We start from the raw sequence: 25,045 nt of genomic DNA, 5'->3' as shown, positions 1-25,045 counted from the left end.
AAACAACCCCCCCACCCCACCCACCCCCGTCCACTACTTCCGAGGCTGAGTTATGATCATCCCCATGGGGTGGTCTTTTATAATACCATTGGAGTGACAATAATGTGTTTGCACAGCATTCCACTGTGCCCTCTGTGCCTTGGCAGCCTTTTATGGGCCACAATCCCGGCTCCCCAGAAACGCATTGTCCAGAGAACATGCACGTACTGGACGTCCTCCAATTAGCCAAATGCATCACGTTCAGCTAACAGACAAAAAGTGTATGAAAAACAACAACACAGAGCCATTTTCATTGTTCGCTGAACAATTATGTTTTGTGCAGACTTTTTCTGCTGTCATTCCAAATGAGATACACACACACACACACACACACACAGTCTTGCATTTATTCTGTTAATGTCGCAATATGAGCATGCCTTGTCATTGGGATACACTTGGAGTTGGCACTCATTACAAAAGCCATGTGGTAGACTTGTAGAGTAGAATTGTAAAAGTTGTGAAAAATTGAGTGAGATCATAGTTTGTTTTGTTTTTTTTTTGTGCAAAAGCGGTGTAACTGCAAATTGGTGGCATTTTATTTCTGTTGGTATTTTTGTTTTCCTTTGTGCCGTTGTGGAAGTGAACACAGCCGATTTGTTTCCAGCCCAATGAAAGCGGCTCCACCCGTCCCCTGTGAATTCATAGAAACGTGCTAAATACGTTTGTATGGTACCGCAAGCTGGCACAAAGTTGGCAAGGAATCTGTCTGCCCGTACCTTGATCAATTTCACCAGAATTGCATTCACTCCCAGCCATTTTCACTGAAGCAATCCCCTTCGCTCCCGGCTGTTTTACTGGATTTGGGCTGATTTTGCAAGGCCCACAGAATATTGTGTTATAAAAACATGGAACCTACCAAAAAAAAACTTAGAGTTTCTTCTTTCATTTTGAAAAAACAACAACAACTATCTTTGTATCTGTTTCAGTTTTACAGCAATTAGCATTAGAATATAGCTAAGTTCCATCAATATTCACATTCTTGGTGAAAACGCTGGCAAAAAGAGATTGATGCAACATGGCTGATCTCTTATACTCTGCTGCAACCTGCTGGCAGTGTTTTGTAATTGTGTTTTATTTCTATAAAACATGGAACCTACCAAAAGAAAGATTAGAGTCTCTTTATATCTATATATTTGTATCTGTTTCCGTTTTGCATGAATTAGCGTTCGAATATAGCTTAGTTTCATCATTATTCACAAACCTTATACTTTGCTGCCACCTGCTGGTCCTTTTTTTGTAATAACTACCATTGCTTTAAGCCACCTCTTCATGGCAGAAACTGCATCAAAGCCTTCTGTATGCTTCAACATAAAAATAAACATAAACGTGTAAATACGTTTTTGGGAGTGGATGAGTTAAAGGGATACAGTACTTGACTCATTTAGCCATTTTTAGCAATAAGAAGAAAATATTTGATCTACGATTAATGTTTCATGTACAATTAATACTGTTAAAAAAAATAAATGCCACTTGCTGTCGACTGAATATGACGCATGCTCAGGAAATGGGTAGTGACCAATCATGGCTCAGTTTGCTAACTTCACATGACCAAACCCAGAAAAAAAATTTGTTTCTGAAACATGAAGTATTTTTGTTCTCCATTCTTTGCTGGCCATGGACAAAATTTTTTGGGGGAATATGCCGCGGGCCGCTAAAAATATGGACGGCGGGACCACAAATGGCCCCCAGCTGTAGTTTGGACACCACCGCATTAGCTAATGCAGGTGTACATTCTCTAACAAAGTGAAACCCTGTCAATCTTCCCTCCCGTGTAATGAAACGATTGTCTTCCGTTGCAGGTGATCCTCATCCTGACGAAGCTGTACGACTTCAACCTGGGCGCCGTGACCGAGAGCTCTCTGTGGAGGTGCGTTGCTTTCAATCACGTCACGGCGCAGCGAGGCGGTGGCGCGTCGCCGCCGCTAATTCGATAAACATGCAAAAGCACAAAGCTAAGGGAGATATATTCAGAGATAGGCGCGGCATTCCGGCGTGATTTATAGTGCGCAGGCGCTCGCCAGAGGATGAAGAATGAAGATGCATTGGACGTGTATATGACGTATGTTTTTAATAAAGCACCTGCTGTGAAGCCGAGCAATTCTCAGCGGCGTGCTGTACATTTTTCAGGTATCTTTACGTGAGTATCTATTTTAATGACAAATTTTTAGTTTTACTCCCTACATTTAAAAACAGTTACCTGTAGTCCCCCCCCCCCCCCTTTATTTTATCAAAACAGGCTCGCTGCTTTTTTCAGTTTATGCAAATGTCGGCACAATGTAAAAAAAAAAAGACACGATTGGTTGAGCACTGTTGAAGGGAGGAAAAACAGCTACAAGAATGATTCATGGCGAACGCATTGTTTTGTTTTGTTTTTTTCCCCAGCTGTCATCATTGGCCAGTTTAGCATTTTTTGTTAGCGAAGCTATCGCTGTTACGCTACATTGTCGATTTATGCTTTAAGTGGAAGACAACCTTAAACATTTCTTGACAACAATCTCAACCTCACTAGTCTAAACATGACATTCTGATTAATATTACATTTGTGGATTAACAGTTATGTCAAGCCATTTTTGTCCATCTCAGAGGGCGGCCATTTTGACACTTGCTGTCGACAGCGACCAATCACAGCTCACCTGTTTTTTTTTTTACGCTGGGCTGTGATTGGTTGTTACCTGAGCAACAATGATGTCATCTTCAGTCGACAGCAAGCGGCAAAATGGTCGCCCCACCCTGAGATGGCTAAAAACGGCTGGATTTTGCTGCCTGACTCATATTCCACTAATGCAATATTAACCAGAATACAATATTTAGACCAGTGGGGCTGCATAAAATATATTATTGTCCAAAAAAAAAAAAGTTTTGTGTTGACTTCCCCTTTAAAAAGCAAAATGTGTCAGGTAATTCTTCGTCTTCTCATGCAGTAAGCGTTTGATGACAGCCATTTTCAAATCTTCCATTAGTTTTAGGGCAAATATGCCTTTGGAAACAAACTACTTTGTAAATAAACTACTTGAAGTAGTTGAAGACCCGTCGGGAGTCATAACCGTTCAAAAATGGGGTGCGCTTGGAGATGGAGAAGCAGATGGATGGCAGCAGAGTTTTTGTCCATTTGCACATTAACTTTGCTAGCGGGACTGACAAAAAAAAAAAAAAGTCTGCTCAACGGTGTGACCGCAGTTTGCCTGCTGCTACCGGTACCTCTCGCACATCCGTCTTCTCACACAAACACAACAAAAGAAAACATTCAAATTTCCTTTCAGTCATGCAAGCAGATCAATGCTGGTGTTCGGTGACAGTTCAATTATAAAATGAGTTGCAATGAACACCAAGGTTTTGGATTGTGAGAAGAAAATGGTAAAAAAAAAAAAAAAAAAAAAACACTCGCGCTTGTCTCAATACTCGAGCAAACAAAACTAGCAAACTCCGGACACATCATTAGGTACAAACAAAGATGATTATAATTAGCATTCAGTAATTATAATGCGAATGATGTGGTTTTAATTAACTCATTCACCGCCATTGACGCCTAATTTTTAAATAATCTTTTCTTTTTAAATCGTGAGTTAACGAGTGTCACGCGATTAGTTACAATTAATTTTAATCACCTGACGCCCCTAATTTTCAACAATCTTTTTTTCTTCTTTTTTGTTTTTTTGTTTTAAAAAAAGAAAAGATTTTAAAAAAGATTGTTAAAAATTAGGGGTGTCAGGTGATTAGAATTTGTAATCGTAATTAATCGCATGACTTTACTAGTTAACTCACGATTAATCACAAATTTGATATCTGTTCTAAATGTACAATAAAAAAATTCTAGTTTTTAATACTCTTGTTAACAAAAATGGAACAAAAATAATAGAAATAGTGCAAATGAATTTTTGACGTCTATAGCCGTCAATGGCAGTGAATGAGTTAATTAAGTCAGGGAGGTATAAATTTAAAGGAAACATTTCAAAAAGTTTTTTTTTTTGTTTGTTTTTTATGCAACTTAAAACCGTCCTCAGGGTCATTCTGGTTGAGAGAAGTTACTGTAGCTCCATGCTCCTTGCGAGTGTGCTCATTTTGCACTTTCTATTTATCTATATTTGGCCTGCAAACAAAAAAAATTATATATATATATTTTTTTAAATTACTCAAGGAGCCACTCGAAGTCAGGTGGTAAAGTGTCACAAAAGCAATAAATATTAGCGTCAAAGCCACTGTTTTGCTTGAAAAAAAAAAAACATGCTTTTTATCCCTTTTTATTTATTTATTTATTTTTTAACCATATGAGCTCTTGGCTCAATAAAGGTTGCGAAATGCTGCTCTAATGGAACAAGGTGGCATCACATCACAAGTCCAATCGATGCCATCTTGTTCACATGCTTAGTTTCCCCTTGTCACGTGTAATTGAGTCGCCGCTATAGCAATCGCGTGGCGTCGCAATTATACTGAAGGGCGGATTTTCGCGTGCGCGCCCGTCAGGCTCATAAATAAGAATTCATTTCATCAAGGATAATACCACAGAACTCAATCCAGCCTTTTAACCCCCCTCCCCCCCCCCCGCCATATCCTCGCTTTCTCCCAGACTGAAGAGAAGTAATTTAACTGTGAGACACATCAGTCCGTAGAGTTTCAAATAAATATCAGTTTCACCAGAGGCGCCGCAAAGATATACACTCAACTGGACACTTTTTTTTTTAAATCCCCTTGTAACATATTGGAGATCCTCCATCATGGAGGTGTCTGCATCACAACGCCATATACCCTTAAGTCAATTACTGCACACCTGAGGCGCTTAGTGCAGGTGAAAACCAAAAGTGGGCATGCATGATTTCTGCGATAAGATGATTGATGGCCACAATCGCTTGCCGGCCGCCGTCGGTGGAGATTTCAAATGTTGATGTTTGGATCGATGTGGCGACTCGCACCCGTCCTCTTGTGTTTTCAAACGACAGCCTCTTTTCCTGCTAACTCAACTCCACCACCACCCACCGCCCCCCCCCCCCCTCGCTCTCATTCCGATGTGGCGTCTGAAAGCGGCACTTAGGCCGCACAAATGTGTTTAGGGGGGTAAGTCTTTGTAAACAATGTCAACAGCAAATGGGACACTTCAGATTAATGCGCAGACAATGATAGCAGACATTGCTTGGATATCTATCCAATTATGTAGTGAAATTATATTTGCAGCCACTCAGGAAGAACGGATGGTGCGGATTCATGGGGGAGGGGGGGGGGTGTTCTATGAGGATCCGGATGACAAGCGCATTTACCCTTGTCATGGAAGGGACATGGAGAAGTGACAGCAGCATGTAGACTGAACGAAGCTCAAGCGATAATTTCTCAGGTTTCGCATGACATGTTTTCATAATGTCACCAATGAAATCCAATTTCAAGCTGTTTGATGCCACACCCACTTGAAGTTTAATGTCAAACGAAAAGGAAATGAGGAAAAATCACCACATTGTTTTTGCCTTAATAAGTCCGAAGAATGACTCGTACTAATTCGGCTTAAATCATTCACTGCCATTGACGGCTATAGACGTCAAACATTCATTTGAACTATTTCTATTAGATTTAATTTTTTTCCACTTTTGTTGACAAGAGTATAATAACCTAGATTTTTTTTTATTGTACATTTAGAACAGATATAAAATGTATGATTAATCATTAGTTACCTAGTGAAGTCATGTGATTAATTACAATTTGAAAATTTTGATCGCCTGACGCCCCTAATTAAAAAATAAAATAAAATTTGGGGCGTCAGACGATTAAAATTTTAAATCGTAATTAATCGCATCACTTCACTAGTTGACTCACGATTAATCACAAATTGTATATCTGATATAAATGTACAATAAAAAAAAATGTTTCTAGGTTTTCATAAAAAATTAAAGGAAATGAAAAAAAAAAAAAGTTAAACTAATAGAAATAGTTTACATGAACTTTTGACGTCTATAGCCACCAATGGCAGTGAATGAGTTAATGAGCAGTTGTGACCGTCTCCTTTTTGCGTTCATTCAAACATGGCAGATGGAGCAGCACAATGGAAACGGAATTTAAGTAGAAAATGGCACAAAAAAAACTGACTTCATTCATTTAATTTATATATATACTGTAATATATAATATTAATAAAATACTTTTTTTTAGGGAGGTTGTAATGGAATAGCGGCTTTTCCATTTATTTCAATGAGGAAGGATGATTTGAGATAAAAATATTTTTAGCTACGAGAGTGGAAACTCAAGGTATGGTGAACCCAAAAATATTCCATGAAAAAAAAAGTACACTATTAGAGAAAAATAAAACATTAGATGAAAAATAACCCAAATCCTTTGATGTTGGCTGAACAGAGCAATACTGTAATGTCATTTTTGTTGCATTTCGTCCAATTTGTCGCTATTTGACGGAAAATGGTCCCATTGTCTTGCAGTCTACGTTCTACACAAGTTATATCTTCAAACACAGCCTTTGTATTGTATCTCAGTTCACTACAATGCAGTGATTGTGTTGAACTGCAGAATAACTTTTACGTGTTTTTCGTACACAGGTCCAGCGACTATGGAAGCACCTACACGAAGCTCAACGACAAAGTGGGCTCGAGGACCGTGCTGAGCTACCTTTACGTGTGCCCCACTAACAAACAGAAGGTCGTCTAAGCCTCTCAATCATTTTTACACTTACAGTTTGAGTGTGCTAACTTCATCTCTTTTTCTTTTTTTTTCATTTTTCAAGGAAGTGATTTAAAGTTTTATGATTACACTAAAATCTGGTGGATTTATATCTCGGTGATTTGTGACTAAGACTACTTCTTCAGCATACAATATATAATAATTCTAACAAATTGTGGTTCAAATCTAGCAGTACGATTATAAATAACTAATGCTAATGCTAATGCTAATTTTTAGCAGTTGGTAAAACCTGTTTTCATGGGTGCGGCCATCTTGGAAATGGGAATTGGTTCTTTGTTGCGATAATGGACTGCCGCAAATTGTATGACAAAAGTGGATATATTGATTTAGACCAGCATTCATTATTTGTGTTTGTTAAATCTGTTCTTTTGTCTTGTTTTCTGAAAACGTTCAATAATTATTCGCCAATGATGCCATTAGGCTAACAAAGTATAAAAAAAAATAATGGACTGTTAAATGTGTAATGTAATTTAGATTTTGGCTAGTATTCATGTGGAATGAATGCTGGATTGCTCTTAAATCGAAAATGGTTAGCTTTAGTTTCATTTATGTCATGTTACTCCGCAAAGGTTGAATGGTGGCTGAACTTCTTGTTTGATGAATTTGTCTTTATTGTTTTCCAAAAATGTTCTAAAAATGATTTCAGCAATTATGCTATTAAGCTAATGAAAAAAAAAAAAGAATGCCCAGACATGTCAAAATTGGAACGAAACCTTGATTTAGACAAGTATTAATCTGTTAGTCTGTTTCTGCACTTATCTTAAAAATTGCTAGCCTAGCGTGCTTAAATTTGTTTGTTGTCTTTGTGTCTGTGTAGATTTTCAATCATCCAGTTACCATAGTAATCTGCACAGGTTGAATCAACTCTTCTTGTTTGTTTTTATTTCCGTTTTCATAAAAAAAAAAAAAATCAAAAATGAATTAGGCAATTTAGCTTTTAGGCTAACGAAATTAGCACACTCTACTTGTGATCGGCTCAACTGCTGTGAAATGTCTGTCGCTCTGATGCCGCATCCCTCCTCTGTTCTTCAGATAATGATGCTGAGCGACCCGGAGGTGGAGAGCGCCGTTCTGATCAGTTCGGACGAGGGGGCGAGCTTCGAGAAGCATCCCATTAGCTTCAACGTCCTCAGCCTTCTCTTCCACCCCGCGCAGGAGAACTGGATCTTGGCCTACAGTCACGACAGCAAGGTGGATTTTAAGAGCAGAAGCGCTGGCGAAATTGCTGGGATTGTCATGTGGATGCCTTGATTGCGGCGGGGGCGAGCTCGCTATCTACTTCCCTGCTGTTATTACTATGGCTATTATCTTTGCAGCTGTACAGCTCCGTGGACTTCGGGAAGAGGTGGCAGCTTGTGCACGATAACGTGATGCCGGGTCGATTCTACTGGTACGATCACGCAGGCACGCACACACACACACGCGCGCAGGTACATTAGGGCCACAGTGACATTATATTTTCCAGATTGAAGTGATCAATTTACAAGAAAATAATTGTTGTTTTTTTGTCATTTGTAAGGTATATTATATCTTTATGGAGCTCTTAAAATTACAATTGTCTTTTTATATCGCTAATATGATATATTCTTGTAAAATTATCTAAACTTTGATATAAAAACATATTTTTTTTTCTTTTTATATGACTTTAATACCCAAAATTGACAGTTTTACTTGAAAAAATGCACAAGTTATCTTGAAATATGACTTTTTATCTCAAGAATATGCTTTTTTTTGTGGCAAGTATACAACTTAATTCTCATAAAATTAAAACTTAATCTTGAACTTAAAAAATCTTTATTTTTTAAATAAAAAAAATTGTCCATAGTATATGACATTATGGCTATAATTATGGCATTTTAATTTTGAAAATACAGTTTTCCCTTGCTACTTTGTGGCTTGATTATTTTCAGGTACATTAGGGCCACAATGACATTACATTTTCCAGATTGAAGTGATCAATTTATGGAAAAAATAATTGTTGTTTTTTTGTCATTTATAAGGTATATTATATCTTTATGTAGCTCTTAGAATTATAATTGTCTTTTTATATCGCTAATATGATATATTCTTGTAAAATGATCTAAAAAAATATGAAACTTTGATATAAAAACATATATTTTTTTCTTTTTTATATGACTTTAAAACCCAAAATTGACAGTTTTACTTGAAAAAAACTGCACACGTTATCTTGAAAAATTACTTTTTATTTCAAGAATATGCTTTTTTTTTGTGGCAACTTAATTCTCATAAAATTAAAACTTAATCCGTTCCGTCTTCAATTCCGCTTATCCGGGGTCGGGTCGCGGGGGCAGCAGCTTTAGCAGGGAAGCCCAGACTCCCTTCTCCCCAGCCACTTCAGCCAGCTCCTCCGACGGAATCCCAAGGCGTTCCCAGGCCAGCCGAGAGAGACGTAGTCTCTCCAGCGTGTCCTGGGTCGTCCCAGGGGCCTCCCACCGGTAGGACATGCCCGGAACACCTCCCCAGGGAGGCGTCCAGGAGGCATCCGAACCAGATGCCCGAGCCACCTCAACTGTTTCCTCTCAATGTGGAGGAGTAGCGGCTCGACGCTGAGTCCCTCCCGGAAACTTAATCTTGAACTCAAAAAATCGTTTTTTCTTTTTAATAAAAAAATAGTCCATAGTATATGACATTATGGCTATAATATTGAAAATAAGCATTTTAATTTTGAAAAATTTCCCTTGCTACTTTGTGGCTTGGTTATTTCTCCTGATCCCATCAATTTTCGCTCACTGTCACTCAAATGACCTATTTTCAATAACGGAAAAGGGTAAAAACATACCTTTTTTCTAATGAAAGAATGGAACGCGATCTTTCATTTGGTAGCCACCATGATTGCGTAGTCACAGCACACAATTTTTTGTTTGCCTTAAGAGATGAGTTAAAACGCTCGAAATCGGCTGTCAGTGTCGCGAGGATGTTTGGCAGTAAAAGAGTTAATCAAACTGCCAGTGACTATTGATGCAGGCCTCTTGTATTCCCTTTTGTCTGCTATGTTGTCACACATGCTGCTAGATTAAAAGCATATTGTTTGGTTGACAATTTGATCCATGCACGTGAGCGCGACTTCATAGTAACAAGTCGGAGTCGTACCTTAAAGCACAGCGTGTGTTTTTGTTGCAGTCATTTAAAACGCGTACATTCTGTGCTTTTGCCTCCTGCTGTTTATTCCCCTTTCCCCTTGTTTGTCTCCTGCTTTGGCGAATCCTGGTGTAATAGGCGCTCATGCTGTTACGCCTTTGAAATTGCGCAATTACAAGACTCTCCATCTTTTCTTCCTCCCCGCCAGGGCCGTAATGGGGCTGGACAGAGAGCCGGACGTGGTCCACATCGAGACCCGGGTCGCCAAAGGCCGTGAGTGACGCACGCCCAAAGACCCCCCCTCGCCTTTTTTATTCAGAGCGAGGTCGCGAGCTGCGCCTTCACTTCGCTCTCCCTGAAGTGCAGTAAAGCAGAATAGGTCCAGATGACAAAAAAGTGCAAGGGGAAGAGCGTTTCGGAGCGTTGATGGATGCTTTTTCTACTTAACGCGTCCCTCGCGTGTCGCCCTTTCAAAGCCGCATGCGGCTCTAATGCGCAGTCAATCCAATCCTAAGCTTTGTCTTCATTTGGGGGGGGTCACAATCCACATGTGGCTCAAATGTTTATTGTGTGGGTCGTCGCGGCATTGTTTACTCTACTGAGCATTTAATTAACATCCACCGCTGAACCTGGCCGGAAAGTGCTCACGGTGCTTCACTTTTTCACATTTGGTTATAAGCAACACGCCTTTTTCTTTGCCATTTAAAATTCTACTTCTGTCGCATGCACGGATTTACTAGCTAACAGCTAATCAGAGTTAAAAAATTGACACAGATGGCCGAGGCCATTTTGCATACTGTCAATCAATGGCTCATCATTCAAATCTAAATCTAAATCTAAATCTAAATCTAAGAACGGAAAAGATATCTCTTAATCTTCACAATTATAAATGTTACCTTTAGAAGTAATTATCAGCACTACAGAATCGTGTTTATCATAATCATTGCCTAAACGTGGGGGTGGCCGGCGAGCCACGCCCACCATTGACCACCACACAGCTCCGCCCCTGGCTGCCCCACCGCCCACATTGGTCACTACATTACTTTCCTTGAAGTAAAATTAAAAAAAAAAAAAAGAATAAAATAATAATAATAATAATAATGAATTTTGTTTGTATAGCGCTTTTCAAAAAACTCTACACTTTACAAGAATAAAACTGATAAAAACTACAGAATCAAAAGAAAAATTAGGCAGGACTTCTAAAAACTTACATTAAAAAATTTACAAAAAATATTTATATTGAAGTTAAAGCTGCTCAATGTAGAAATTTGACAAAAATCTTTACAATAGTCTTTTTATTTGACCATTTATGACTCAAACATGCACCTTAGCTGTCCACAATGGGCACTCCTGCGAGACTCTGGCCAACAGTTTTCAGACTGGATTTGGGTTCTAATTTCCCGCCCTCTGTCTACGGATATGACGTCATGTGCACATTACCGGTATGTATGTGCAGAAGAGTGTGCGCAGTTTCATTTTTCGGCCACACGTGGCAGTAGAGATCAGAACTTGCGGATACATTTTTTAAAATACAGTATAGACTTTTAAATATTCGATTTTTTTTCGTGGGAAATGCATAGCATACCCGCATACTGTATTCAAGAATTTTAGGGGTTAAAAACCACAACAAAAATTCATTCGTACGCAGTTTTGGTGTTCATGGGCCGGCCCGTGCCAATCTCCCGTGAATAGTGGTGGGCCATTGTACATCTATTTTTAGATGATCACACACCGGTACTCGCATGTCGGCCTCCTGCAGAATTTTTTTTCTCCAATATTTTAAATATATATATTTTTTTAAATATTTTGGGGCATTTTTCATTATATCCGTGATTTTCTCACCATTTCCCTCATAACATAAATATAATATAATATAATATAATATAATAATATTTTATCAGCATTTTTTGAAGAATTTTTGGGGGTTTGTAAAATGAGGGCACTGATTTAGTCATCAGAACCTAACGTATTATTTTGGATTGTGGGAGGAGCTCCTAGCCAAGATTCCAAACCAGAGCCTCCGAGCTGCGAGGCAAACGTGCTGACCACTAGCGCACCACGCTGCCCCGTGTTGCAACATTCCCCTTTAAGTGTACAATTACGTTTTAAAGATTTGATGAACTACAAGCACATTTGATGTGGCATCTCCAGTGCATACAAGCGAGACTTCAGGCTAAACGTTTGTAATTTACTCCTGATTGATTTCCTTTGGCGTGGTCCTCCCAGGTGCTCAGTACGTGAAGTGTCGGGCCCAGCGGTGCACGGAGGCCAACAGGCAGTACCTCTTCCCGGGACACGTGGACACCAATTCGCTGGTCGTGCAGGATGAATACGTCTTCACTCAGGTCTGCTTGGCCATCAATTACTTTGTCCTTTTTATTGCACTGCGAGGTCAACTTTGCCCCCCCCCCCCCATTCTTGTTTTTATGCTCGCTCTACATCCAATTCATGCTTTTCCATCAAAATCCTCATAATGGCTTCCTGATACACACCTGTTCCCCATGTGCATTTTGATTATGTTTCAATTCATCGTCAAGGCAGAGCGTGATTCCAAACACACACCGAACAAAAAAAAAGTGTTTCAAACCGGAGAGAGAAGGTGGAAAAGAGCTGTGAATAAAGCGTGCAGTGTTCTTAATGCCATTCACTTAACGTTTGACTCCAATTAGACAGCAGCCGTCAGGGCCATTATTAGAATGAAATTTTCCAAATGACCTCCGCTCTCATTGATTTCCACCCACCGCTGAGCCGTTTGCAGCCTTGGTGCATTCAGGCGCGCGAGTTATGCTGAATTTAAGAACCGAGCAAAATAAGAATGCAGTGTAAGATTTTTTTGCATATTTTAGGGACAGAGCCCAATTTTTTTTTACCACAGATGACCCTGTAATGTGAATTTTGAGATTTGTTTCTAAATATGCAAGTTTAAAGATAATGGAATACTGATTTGTGGAGATATAGCATTACACAGGTTTTCATCATTTCGGTTTTTCTTATTTTTGGAGGTGAGGGGGCGGGGCTAGCTAAAACGGCGCCTGTGACACACTTGGGTATCTAGTATGAGTTGCCCCTTTCTCCATTATAGATGAACTTAAGCTGCCCATTCACATTGTTAGCTTGCTAGTGGCTAGCGCAACCTGCGGACAACAGCTTGATATTTCATGGTTTTGAAGCATAACTTTTTTAATACTTTTTTCTTTCATCCTTCAAATTTAGCAAGATTGTTAACTCTTTGACTGCCAGACGTTTTCAGAAAAGGGATGCCGTGGGTGCCAGCCGATTTAAGCATTTTGACTGATCTTTCAAGGTCCACAGAAAATGATGTGTTTGGACTATGGAAACACACATACTACCAAATGATAGATGAAGATTGGACTCTCATCTTTCATCAGAAAAAAAAAGTTTGTTTCTACCTAATTCCGTTTTTCAGTAATCAACAATAGAAAATGGTTAGTTTCACCTCTGTTTTGGAAAAAAAACGTCTTTTAACGTCTTTGGCACCCCTCCATAGGATTTTACTAAACGTTATTTAACGTTTTTGGCAGTCAAAGAGTTAACAACATTCTCTTCTGTGATGCGTCAAAAATGATAACACATTTATTTTCATTTAGCTGGGACTTTAAAAGAAGTAAATGCTTTGTGCTGCCGGCCCACTTATAAAAAAAAACCGGGGTCTTTAAATTAAAGGACATATTTTTCACAACTGATTTGCGACTCCTTACGATGAGAAAAATATTGGCAGGTGTGTTCTTACTGGCCAACCAAACATATCAAATATATCACCACCGACAATCCTGTTTTCTCCCCTTGTAGTACCCAAGACTGACCTGCGAGAGGCAGCATGGTGCCAGAGGGCATCCAATCTGCCAAAAATACAAAGAAGAAAGACAAGTAGTAGTTTGGACTCAGATGGACTCGGCATTGACCGCATACAAATTGTAAATATTATTTATTTTCGCGATTGTCAGTCCCTAACATTTTCTGAGAAGATTGGTGGAAAAAAAACAAAAAAAACATTCTTCATACACCTTACCCGGGCCCACAGGCTGTTTGCTCATGATAATCTGTCAGAGGCATCCAAGATTGGACCTTTGCTCAAATTTGTCCCAATTGTGTTTGTACCCAGCTTTAGTGATGAAGTGCTGCCTCCACGAGTGAAAATCCAACCAATTTATGGGAACTCGGGTAACTTAATAATTAAAATTGAAAACTGCTCATTGCATCATCGCCATGGCAATGGAAAGCTAGTGGGGGGGGGGGGGGGTTGTATTGAGCGAGTGACCACCCCCCTCCGTCACTGTCACTTTTTATTCACGTCTCATGGAAACTTTGTGGATATAGGTCCTTTTTTTTCCCTGTGTTGACCGTTTGTTGACTTTTTTTTTTTTTTGTTGGTTAACTTTGCATTTGATTCTCACATTATCGTGTCCCATTGGTTAAATAAACTATAAAATTGCTCTGTTTAGTCTACTTTGGGATCCAAGATTCAGTATTTCCCCATTACAAGATGTTTACTTTTGAATAATTGAATATAATTGTTCTGTATTGCATTTTTATTTATGTATCTCGCCACAGATGTAATCTTTTAATTTAAAATGATGTTGCAGGAACGACGCCTGTACTAGCCAGTGACCCAGTTTCACTTCATTCGCAGACTTGATTGGAACGTCTGCATCACAAGACTTAAAAAAAATAAATAAATATATACGACGTCCAGTTTGAGAAACGCTCATTCAATAAAATTGCATTTAGTTCAGATGAGATTGCGAACGCGACGCCGGGCACACGCCGACGACTTTCCCGTGACTTTCATTGCCGGGGAGGGGCAGTTGGATTTAACTTGACAAAGAGTAATGAGGTTATCGATTGGGGCTACAACGAAATAAGCAGTCTTCAACACCTCCACGCTCCCGCGGGAAGAGAAGGAACGGTCGAGTGCAACATCCTCAAAAATGTGGCCTTAGAAAAGGCAACTCATTGATTTTCGATAGATTATTCCATTAGAGCTCTAATGTAGTGTGTAGGGGGACGAACACCATCCTTCTACTTGATTGGAAAATAAGCAAGCGGGCCTGCGTTGGCCGAGGCCTCTAAGTGGATGGGAAAGCGCCAGTGCATTAAGGTCCTCCAGACGCGCTGTAGATAAAGTCAACATCATTTCCAGCGCCTCTTAACTCGGGACTAATTGAGATAATGACGAGCGTTTCTGTTGTGCTTGCATTTTGGCGCGCTCTTGACACCGCAACGGAGACTTTTGGAGAGGCAGTCAGAAAATGTGAAATAAATACAGTACACCTCCTTCAGGAGACGCCTTCCATTCGCCGTCCTTGTTTTACAGCATCTCGGGTGCCTGAAAATTCTCTCACATATGTCTCAAGGAGAGAGAAAAAGAAAAAGCCTCCCGTCCCATTTCAGTTTTCTATCAGACAGCCTCCATAGAAATAAATACAAAGTTGTGTTCATGTAATGTCAGGTTACTCAGTGAAGACATGAATAACATTGCCGTCAAAAGTTTAGCGATGCTGCAGTTGCCCCAGTTGTTATTGACACGTTGAAAGCGTCTGCGTCTTATTTAGCCGTTCTAGCGAGTTCTCGCTCCTCTTCCGCCACTCTAACTGTCAAACCTGCAAATCTCTTCCCGGCTCAAAGGCGCATTTTCTGAACCCTCGTTGCGCTTTGGCGACGATGTTTTGTCACGTTCCTCGAGGAAGAAACCACACAGACGTCCTCGCTTTGCACTCTCGCCTTTCCTGTGGGGAAATATTGACAATGTAAGTCTTCCCGGGGGCCCGTACTACACTCCGAGGTTCAACAGACAAGAAAAAGACTGCTTAGAAAGCTTAAATGAGATATATTACGCTTTTTTTTTTTTTTTGCAATTAAAACCAGTTACCATTAAAGTAAAGTGAAAGTGAATGCATTCTAAATATGAAACATCACAGATGACGGTGTTTTTAACAATCCTGCCAAATTTTAATGATAAAAAAAAAAAGTCGGTAAGTATATGAGTCTAAAAATCACACCGTTGTGGGCGTGTCCATTGAATGGACCCAGTCAACTGTCAATTGTCAATCAAATACCACCATGTTTGAACCGTGAACATATATCCACTTAAAAAGACCTTAGTGGCTGGAAAATATCCCACCTGGTTAACATGGGGCTTTTCCAAGCTGTGACAACGAGGCGCTCTAAATCAGCCACGCTAGCCTGAAGCTCTGGTCCACAAGATGGCTGTCCAAAAAATCACTCCTGCGTCTTTACTCTTCTGACTTTCTCTGCGTGTCATGCATGCACACACGGAATACAACGAGGCACTCTAAAGCTATCGAAAGGGAAGATAGCATGTCGCATTTGTCCCGGATAACTGCTGATGTGAACGAAGATGCTCAAGTTCTTATACAGTAGGGGAGGGGTGACTCTGGGCCCCATTTTTGCCACGGCAAAAAAATAAAATGGTGGAAAAAAAAGTTGAATCTCCACCATTGAGTACTGCTAATGTTACGTACAGTAACAAAGGGTCAAAAGTGCCCAACGACTTGCTCACAAATTCATTTTCAGAAACAGGCAGACGACGAAAGATTTACTTGGTTGTTTGATTTTGCGCTTGATGTGTGGACAGTCAACTGTTTGGATGCAAGCCATTAAAAAGTAACATTTCCAATATTTGTGCTTTGAAAATCACATCTTTTGTTATCACCATTTGAACACAGTCTTTCCTGATCTTTCTTTTATCAACTTTCACACCACCCAAGGTTCTTTTTTTTTCATTTGTAAAATGCCAAACAATAAAACATTTTGTGTTGTAACCGTATGAATTTTTATTTTATTTTTTTTTGCCGAAAAGCTTAATAAAACAGGATGTTTGAATTTTGATTGGTGGTGTGATGGTTCAGTAATGTACGCTTCTTTGCTTTTTATGACCAAGGTAACCAAGTCAGGACGGGCCAGCTACTTTGTGTCCTACATGAGAGAATCATTCAAACAGATGCAGTTACCCAAATATTGTCTGCCAAAGGTATGTGTCAATAAGCAACACGTAATGTGCATTCTGGACATTGCTCTAATGGGGGATTGTGTTAAATGTCCACATAATAAAAATATCAAATTAACTAAAAGACACTATGAATATTTTTTTTTCAAAGTCAAATAACAAAATCAAAAATGTTTATTTTCCATTAGTGCTGTATTCACAAAAAGATTCATGCATTTAAAAAATAAAATAAAGTGACATTATGAGAATATGATTTGAGCTGACAATATTCAAAAGGCTCATACATTCAAGGTGCTATGTTCAAGCTTTTAAGGGATGTTTTTGTCAGCAACAGCTTTTTCAATGTCTTCTAAATGGATTTCTATCACATGCCAAAACAGTGGAAAAGTTTAAATATCCTTGACCAAGAGTAAACAGACTTACAGTTTTATATCCAGTTCAATTTCTACCATTTAATATGGTAAATAAAAAACATAAAAGGCACCCTTGTGTGAGGACCGTGTTGGGGGCAATTTAGACATGGTGAGGAAACAGTACAGCAAAAATTGTTCTCCGTGTGCCATCAACTTGGACATTGAAAAACGTTGTCGAACATCTGTAGTGCTGAACAATTATTATTATTTTTTATTTTTTTATTTTTAAAGCATACAGTGGAATTGATTGTCCGTTGCATTAAAATAGTTTTTTTGGGGGAGCTAAAAACACCCAATAAAGTTCAAAATTGTTGTAAACATCTTTTAAAAAATTAAAAATAAAAAAGCTTACCTATCACTGTTGGAAAAGTTTTTTCCAAACTTACCTTGGCGTGCATCTGGTCACATTAGCCACAATGTTAGCGCTCCCCTTTTAAAAAAAAACCCAAAAAAAAAAAACCTCTGTTCCGATTATCTGCCACATATAAGGACTTTACAAAAAACAACTGTATACTGTAGAGAGAGAAAAGTGTCTCAGAGATGTGTACACGACTAGTACCTGAGTAAAAAAAAACAGCATAGATGAATAGATAGATGCGACATGCTTCTTTCAAGTTGCATGCTAATGTTGATGCTTAGCTAACATCAGTGCTTTCTATTACATTTGATGCGATGGCTAAAATGGCCGCCACATTGACACGTTTTTTTTTTTAGCCTGCTCTACTGTAAGTCTGTTTATCTAAAACAAGATAGCAGAGAGAGTTCAAATATATCAATTCGCACTTTGGAATTTTACAGCGCTAATGCAGCTAACGCTACAATGTGTCTCCCATCGCCTTGTGGCCTCCGCGTGCAGGACATGCATATCATCAGCACAGATGAGAAGCAAGTGTTTGCTGCGGTCCAGGAGTGGAACCAGAACCACACGTACAGCCTGTACATCTCCGACTCGACCGGCGTCTATTTCACCCTCTCGCTGGAAAATCTCAGGACCACCAGGGGACCCACTGGTAACCTGCTGGTCGACATCTACAAGGTAGTCTGACTTTTTCTTCTTCATCCTGGATACAGAATTGTGACTTAGTAGTGACATTTTAAGAGTCTTAATTACCGTGGCGTGACATTTGGGATTTTCTTACTTGCCTGACTTAATCCAACTTTTAATACTTTTTAATACCACAACTATTACGTCGCAATTAGGGAATGGGCATATTGATACTGTGGTATCGATATATTGGTACTGTTGGAAAAACGATCCTTAAGTTTTCCGCGTGTTCGTAATGTTGATTTTCTGAATATAGACTGGAGATCGGTGAACAGGTCCTTCGAAGGATTTATTTTGCAGAAATTTCTGGACACAGACAAGATACCGACAAAATCGTCCTAGGTTCCCCTTGTGTGTGTGTGTCCCCTCCTCCCACTTGTAGTCGTTCTTATACTTTCAGCATAGCGGGCCCCCAAAAAAACCCTCCCCTTGCTCTTCCTCCTTTGCTGCCCTTAAGTCCCAAGAGAGACAGTACTCAATACACATGGACAGATGGCCGATTGATGTGGAAATACAGTAAGTCATACAACCTGGCACCCCCGCAGCTGACACAATTTCACAAAGGAATCCTGTTAACACATTTGCTTCACCTCAGACAAATGGCTCATCAATGTGGGAATAGAGGAAGCTCCCCCAAACATCATTTAAACACTCACCCAGCTCTACTTAGGGAATTAAAGCAGTTATGACTAAATCTAAACAGTTATAACTAAAATCAAAACAGTTATAATTAACTCTTTGATTGCCAGACATTTTCAGAAAAGGGATGCCGTGGGTGCCAGCCGATTTAAGCATTTTGACTGATCTTTCAAGGTCCACAGAAAATTATGTGTTTGGACTATGGAAACACACATACTACCAAATGAAAGATTGGACTCTCATCTTTCATCAGAAAAAAAAGTTTGTTTCTACCTTATTCCGTTTTTCAGTAATCAACGATAGAAAATGGTTAGTTTCACCTCTGTTTGGAAACAAACGTCTTTTAACGTCTTTGGCACTCCTCCATAGGATTTTACTAAACGTTATTTAACGTTTTTGGCAGTCAAAGAGTTAAATTGAAACAGTAGAATGTCAACAGTACTTACATGCTTCTCATTTGTCTTTGATTTCCTTCTGGCACAATTGTGCTGCAAAAAAAAACCCCGTTAGTTTTTTTCCCGACTCGATAAAGTTAAGGCAAGGTGCCGAGTGTGTGACAATTTTTTACACAAGCAACCCCGTTGTGTGACTGTCCAGGTGGAGGGAATAAACGGCATGTATCTGGCCAACAAGTTGGTGGACAACCGCATCAAGACGTTCATCACCTACAACAAAGGACAAACCTGGGCCCTGCTGCCGGCGCCCGCCGCCGATGTGGCCGGGAACAACATCCACTGCGTGACGGTGAGCCGACGGATTCTCTCGTTCCCGGGAAAGGACGCTCACGTATCATGCGTGGCACGTTTCGACCTCATCAGTCGCGCTTTGGATGCTCTTTGATTTACGGCCTAAATTTGCAAAAGGCCGGCCGCGGCGGGCGCTTCGGTTTCGCCGTTCCCAGCCTCCCTAAATGACCAACGGGAAGGCTCGGGCGGTGAAATAGTTTTATTATGCTTGTAAGTCACGCCGTGTCATTAGGTGTCGTTTCAGGGGGGCAGACTTTCCATTAACCTGCGTGACTTCATTTCACCAAATGTAGTCGCGCCAGGCTAATGAATGTTAGATTACAATGAATTATTATACGTGGATGTGTTGTCAGTGAGTCAGCAAGTGAGATATGAAACTTATTTTCTCACTTTAAATCACACACAGATTGATTGATTTTTTTGGGGTTATGCGATATGGTAAAATAAAATATGGTAAAAATATTGTTCTTTTGTACAAACCCATTAAATCAGATTGTTTTGCGGAATATTCATTTGATTCATATTTTTGGGTTATGTAATTAATGCAAAAAGACTTGATCCCTTTTTGACACAATTTTTGACCAATTGTTTTTTAAACCCTTGAAATCTCAGTTTTGGTAAAAAAATAAATAAATAAATAAAAAAGGACCGACCCGCTAACTTTGGTCAATTTGACCCAAATTTGGATTGTTTTATACATTTTTATAATAAAATTTGGTCAAATTAACCCAAGTATTTTTTTTTTAACCAGAATTGGGTTATTTTTGACTCGGAGCAAAAAAAAAAACTTAGACCAATAATATTATAACATGACACCAGCTATTCTATGTTAAATAGGAGTTGGAGTTTATCAACAGTAAACCTCCTTTATCAAATTATATCCCATCAGGAGAGCTCAACAAATCGTATAAATTCATCGATTTTTTTTTTCTTCTTTTCATTTTTTTGTGCACAGTACATGAACAAAAAATCGGATCCCTTTTTCCAATTGACCTTTTTTTGCTAAGCGTCATTAGCTTAGTTAGCGCCACAGCCCATTAGTCGCATAACGTTAGCATTTTGTTTAACGAGCTAACAACAGCGTCCCATTATTTGTCCGCTAATGATGCTAAATTGCTTACTTCTGTACTGTAGCACGAGCAAAGGTGTGCTACCGTGCTTGTCGATTTCAAACAACCCAGCCGACTGATCCAGTTCCTTTTATCCGGATAATGTGGAGTATTTTCAGTTTTTTTCATTTAAAATGACCAAAAATATATATATAAAAAAGAGTTTAACATTCGTAAATGTATAATCCATGTCAGAGAAATGTCAGCCTTCAGTTCTTTGCTGCACTGTTCTTCTGTGGTTCATGAAAGATCGGTCAAAATGCCCCGAAACAGGAAATATGAGGATTTTTATTTTGAAAATAGCTTCAATTCTGTACAAAACCCTAAAAAGTACATCGCTATAAATCTAAAGACAGACAGTTAGTTACATTCCACAAAAAATACAAAATATACAGTATATAGCGCAGCCGTGGTTGCTTTCAGGATTCCCAGTGGAATATATTGTGCACATCATCATCTATGCGCTGTACTGTATCTCACCCAGGGCTATATTTCACATTTTCCTTTCTTGCAACGATGACCCCAATACTGACCTCTGACCCCTCCTCACGCTCCCTAGCACCGCCTGCCATAACCTCAGTGGCCTTATTGATGTTTTCCAATATGCTGCATAAGGAGTGGAAATGATTTTCCATTTCTTAGCTTCGCATCCTGGGAGTCTTTAATTACACGCTTGTTTGCGCTAATAAAAAAAAAAGAAGAGAAAAATTAAATGCCCTCCATTTCCTCATTGTTTTTTCTTTCTTTCTGGGAAACAACAAACATGTGAAAATGTGTGTTTGTTTTTTCCCTGAAAATGGGAGCACTTTTCTGTAATGTTGAAGACAAGGTCGCTTCCGATTGATTGCGGGAAAATGAGACGCAATTACGTCCGCATGTGATGTGATGCTATTCTTAATCTGATTCCTTTTGTTGACAGCCTTTTTGTTCGCTGCATCTTCACCTGGAGATGTCTGAGAATCCTTACACGTCCGGACCCATCACCAGCAAAAAGTCAGTACCGGGAATCATTGTTGCCACAGGTAAGGTATTTTGTTCTTAGCATTTATGCATTTGATTTGAACCTATTCTATATCATTTTGTTGTTGTTGTATAACCTCTCTGTCTACTGTTTTGAATCAGTGTTTCCCACAGATTTGAAATCTACTTGGGTGGGTGGGTGTGGTGGGGGGGGGTGGATGTCGTTCGTCTAACCTCATGATCCACAAGTGGTTGCAACATATTTTTTTATATGTTATATTTTTATTAAATTTTCTTGAAATATACTCGGTGGCCAGTTTACTTGGGTGGCCCGCCCAAGTATTAACATGGTGTGGGAAACACTGAGTGGATAGTGGGGGCCAAAATAGCGAAAATCTGCATATAACTGACAGCCCAAAAAAAAAAAACGTTTTTTTTTTTTTTAGTAAACCACAAATAAACATTTTCCAAGCAACATATTTTTTTAAGTATTTTTAAAAATAGTGAGAAAAAAAAGGGGAAAATTGGCAAGTGTGCACCAGGTCCACTGTATTATCCTCTTCCCATTACATTAATAGAATAAAAGAATTACAAAATTCAACAAAAAAAACACTTAACATTCCCTTGAAATTATTTAGCCCCAAAAATGTTTCTGTCAAATTTGAACGAAACAAGGGCTTTGTCCTGTTAAAAATCAATTTGAAAATGATTTATTCCACCTCTTCTTCGCCATTTCCATCAAACTGTCAAAGATCGAAGGGGTCGAATGATTTATAACCGCAACCGATCAGCATCGTCGGTATCTGCACTGATGCTGTATGTCTGTCAAATATTTCCTCAAAAGAGTCAAACAAAATTCCACAAACTTAGTCTTACAAACACGTAGCTTCATCTCCACTAGCTTAATGCTAACAAATGTCATCAATGTTGCCTTATAAACGTTGAACTAATCACACAAATGGCGCATGGAATGGAAATGGCGGAAATGACTGCAGCTTTACCCTACCATTCTTCTTACCGTCTTTCTTTTCTTTTTTTTTAAATTGCAAATCCATGCGTGTTATCTGCATGCATGCACCACGCGGCCCACTGGAGGCCAAGATGCACACAACAGAAGCAGCACATATACCTCCCGGGCAAGTGGAATAAGATTATTGAGTGTGTATAAGAACAGAAGGCAACTCAACTTTATTGAAAAAACAAACAAACAACAACCACAGTATCGGACACAATAATGATCGAACATAAATCCCAATAAACAGTAAGAATGATGCTAATGTTGACGATGATGATAATATTAAATACTTTAATTGTTATTTCATGATGCCATGTTCCATTTGTGTGCAATATTTGTATTACTTTTTTTGTTTGTTTTATTTAATGTTGCAGTGGCTTCCAATAATCATTTTTGAGGTGGGACTTGTAAAAAAGGAAGAACCACCGGATTTTGCATAGCACTCGTCCTCACTCAGGTCCACCCAATCGGATAATCAGCCTCAAAGGAGGATAAATGCTAAAATGGAATCCAATTGCCATTTTGTGTGTACACCGCTTTAGAAAGCTCGATTTTTTTTTTCACACGATAAAGCAGCGCCTCTTTTTGCCTTCAAGCTTAAATCTCAGTTGAATATAAAGTTGCATTAATGTGTCCTCTGTTGAAGAATCCCGCCTTTTATCAGTTGATGTACATTTTGTCTTTCCCCGCGTGAAATGACGCTCTCCCCTGCTTTCAACTAGGCAATATCGGAACACAATTGTCCTCTGCCAACCTTGGCATGTTCATAACGTCTGATGCAGGAAATAGCTGGCGACAGGTGGGCCGGCGCACGCACGCACGTGCACGCAGCGTTGAGAGAGAATCCATGTGTGTCGTTAGCACAACTGTTGTTTTCCTTTCTTCTTGTGAAGATCTTTGATGAAGAGCACAACATTTGGTTCCTGGACAACGGAGGAGCTTTGCTGGCCGTGCTGCACGCGCCCACGCCGATTCGACACTTGTGGTGCGTACGGCTATTATTCGATAGTAGGATGGAATTGCGGACGGAGGAAGCTTTTTTTTGTTTCTTTTTAAAGTTTACATGATTGGTGTGCAGTATGTAGATGTAGTATGGAAAGCCTCATATTCAATGTCCTTAATAACTAGCAGCTATAACTGCTGCTTATGCAAATAATATTTTTCTCAGATTTTCATAAATAGTCTATGCAAATGTTACTAAGCATAATTTTCAAGTCATTTTCCAGCAAACCTTCCAATCATAACAGTATTTTTTTTTTATTAAATAATTGGGGATGTTCGATACCACTTTTTTTTTTTTCGAGTACTTTTGATCAAATTTAACGCAACAAAAATTGTGAACAAAGACATTCCTCTCTGATGCAGATGATGATTCATTGTCAAACTGCCGCAGTATAGCGCCAACTACTGCCGAGGAGGACTTACTCCATGTCAGATTTTTCCCTCCCTAAATATCAATGTATAATATTTTTTTTTTTCCTAAATATGAGTACTCGATACCTTAATATAAGGCTGGTATTTGCCCGATACCGATACCAGGCTTCCGTACTTTTCCATCCACAAAATTTTTTTTCCCAAATGCACTGTTCTAATGTATTATGCACAGCAGTGTTTCAAGACATTTCATACTTTGAAAAAAAATGAAATGAGTCATTTGTTGCATTACGAGGTAATATTTGCTGAAATCACGTCATTTCAAACCAAAACATCTTAACAGGTCAGGTTGCATTTTATCAAAGGACCTCTTATAACTAACTGAAGCAAAATTTTACGTTTATAAACAAACTAAAACTAACCAAAATACTAAAATATTCTTTGTTTTCATCTTTGTCAATTAATTTTATAAATTAACTTTTGGAGGTTAATTTTAAATTTTATTTCAGCATTACTGTAGCACGGTACAAAAAAGGAAGGTCAAACATTTGGGAAATGTAGTTCACTTTATTACATAATAGTTATTGTGACCAAATACAAATATTCCATTAAAAATATATAAAAAACTAATACTAAAACTAATAAAACACTTAACTAAATTAGTGCATTTAAAAAACAAAAAAAATAAATAGAAACTAAAAACACTCATCAAAACTAAATTTCAATAGCCAGTTGCCCAAAACTGATCTAGCACGTCACTAATGGTTCTAGTACCGCACAGATATCAACTAGTGTGCGATTTTGCCTGACTAGTAACATGTAGTTGTCCTACTAGCTGTTTAGCATATATTGACTAATTCCACATTACTTACAGTATTCACACAATTTAACGTTAAATATAAACTTTTCCCCATTCATTTTCAATGATTGCAGTTCAAGGTTTCTTTTTA

The 25,045-nt window shown here is 38.9% G+C and overlaps 1 protein-coding gene across 3 annotated transcripts in view; it reads left to right on the top strand.

The window, feature by feature from the left end:
• The window catches only part of sorcs3b (sortilin related VPS10 domain containing receptor 3b), a 67,488-nt gene that overhangs the window by 22,910 nt on the left and 19,533 nt on the right, over positions 1-25,045 (top strand). For all 3 annotated transcript variants that reach the window (XM_077581525.1, XM_077581526.1, XM_077581527.1), the window contains 12 exons: positions 1,839-1,906; positions 6,566-6,665; positions 7,740-7,898; positions 8,024-8,097; positions 10,015-10,079; positions 12,033-12,151; positions 16,729-16,818; positions 18,064-18,243; positions 19,489-19,635; positions 21,666-21,768; positions 23,444-23,520; positions 23,615-23,706. In XM_077581525.1, coding sequence (XP_077437651.1) covers positions 1,839-1,906; positions 6,566-6,665; positions 7,740-7,898; positions 8,024-8,097; positions 10,015-10,079; positions 12,033-12,151; positions 16,729-16,818; positions 18,064-18,243; positions 19,489-19,635; positions 21,666-21,768; positions 23,444-23,520; positions 23,615-23,706 — 1,274 coding nt within the window. The remainder of the gene's footprint in view (positions 1-1,838; positions 1,907-6,565; positions 6,666-7,739; positions 7,899-8,023; positions 8,098-10,014; positions 10,080-12,032; positions 12,152-16,728; positions 16,819-18,063; positions 18,244-19,488; positions 19,636-21,665; positions 21,769-23,443; positions 23,521-23,614; positions 23,707-25,045) is intronic.

The sequence above is a fragment of the Vanacampus margaritifer genome, chromosome 12 (assembly GCF_051991255.1).
Source record: "Vanacampus margaritifer isolate UIUO_Vmar chromosome 12, RoL_Vmar_1.0, whole genome shotgun sequence".
Taxonomy (NCBI): domain Eukaryota; kingdom Metazoa; phylum Chordata; class Actinopteri; order Syngnathiformes; family Syngnathidae; genus Vanacampus; species Vanacampus margaritifer.
This window is presented reverse-complemented; position numbering and strand designations above follow the sequence as displayed.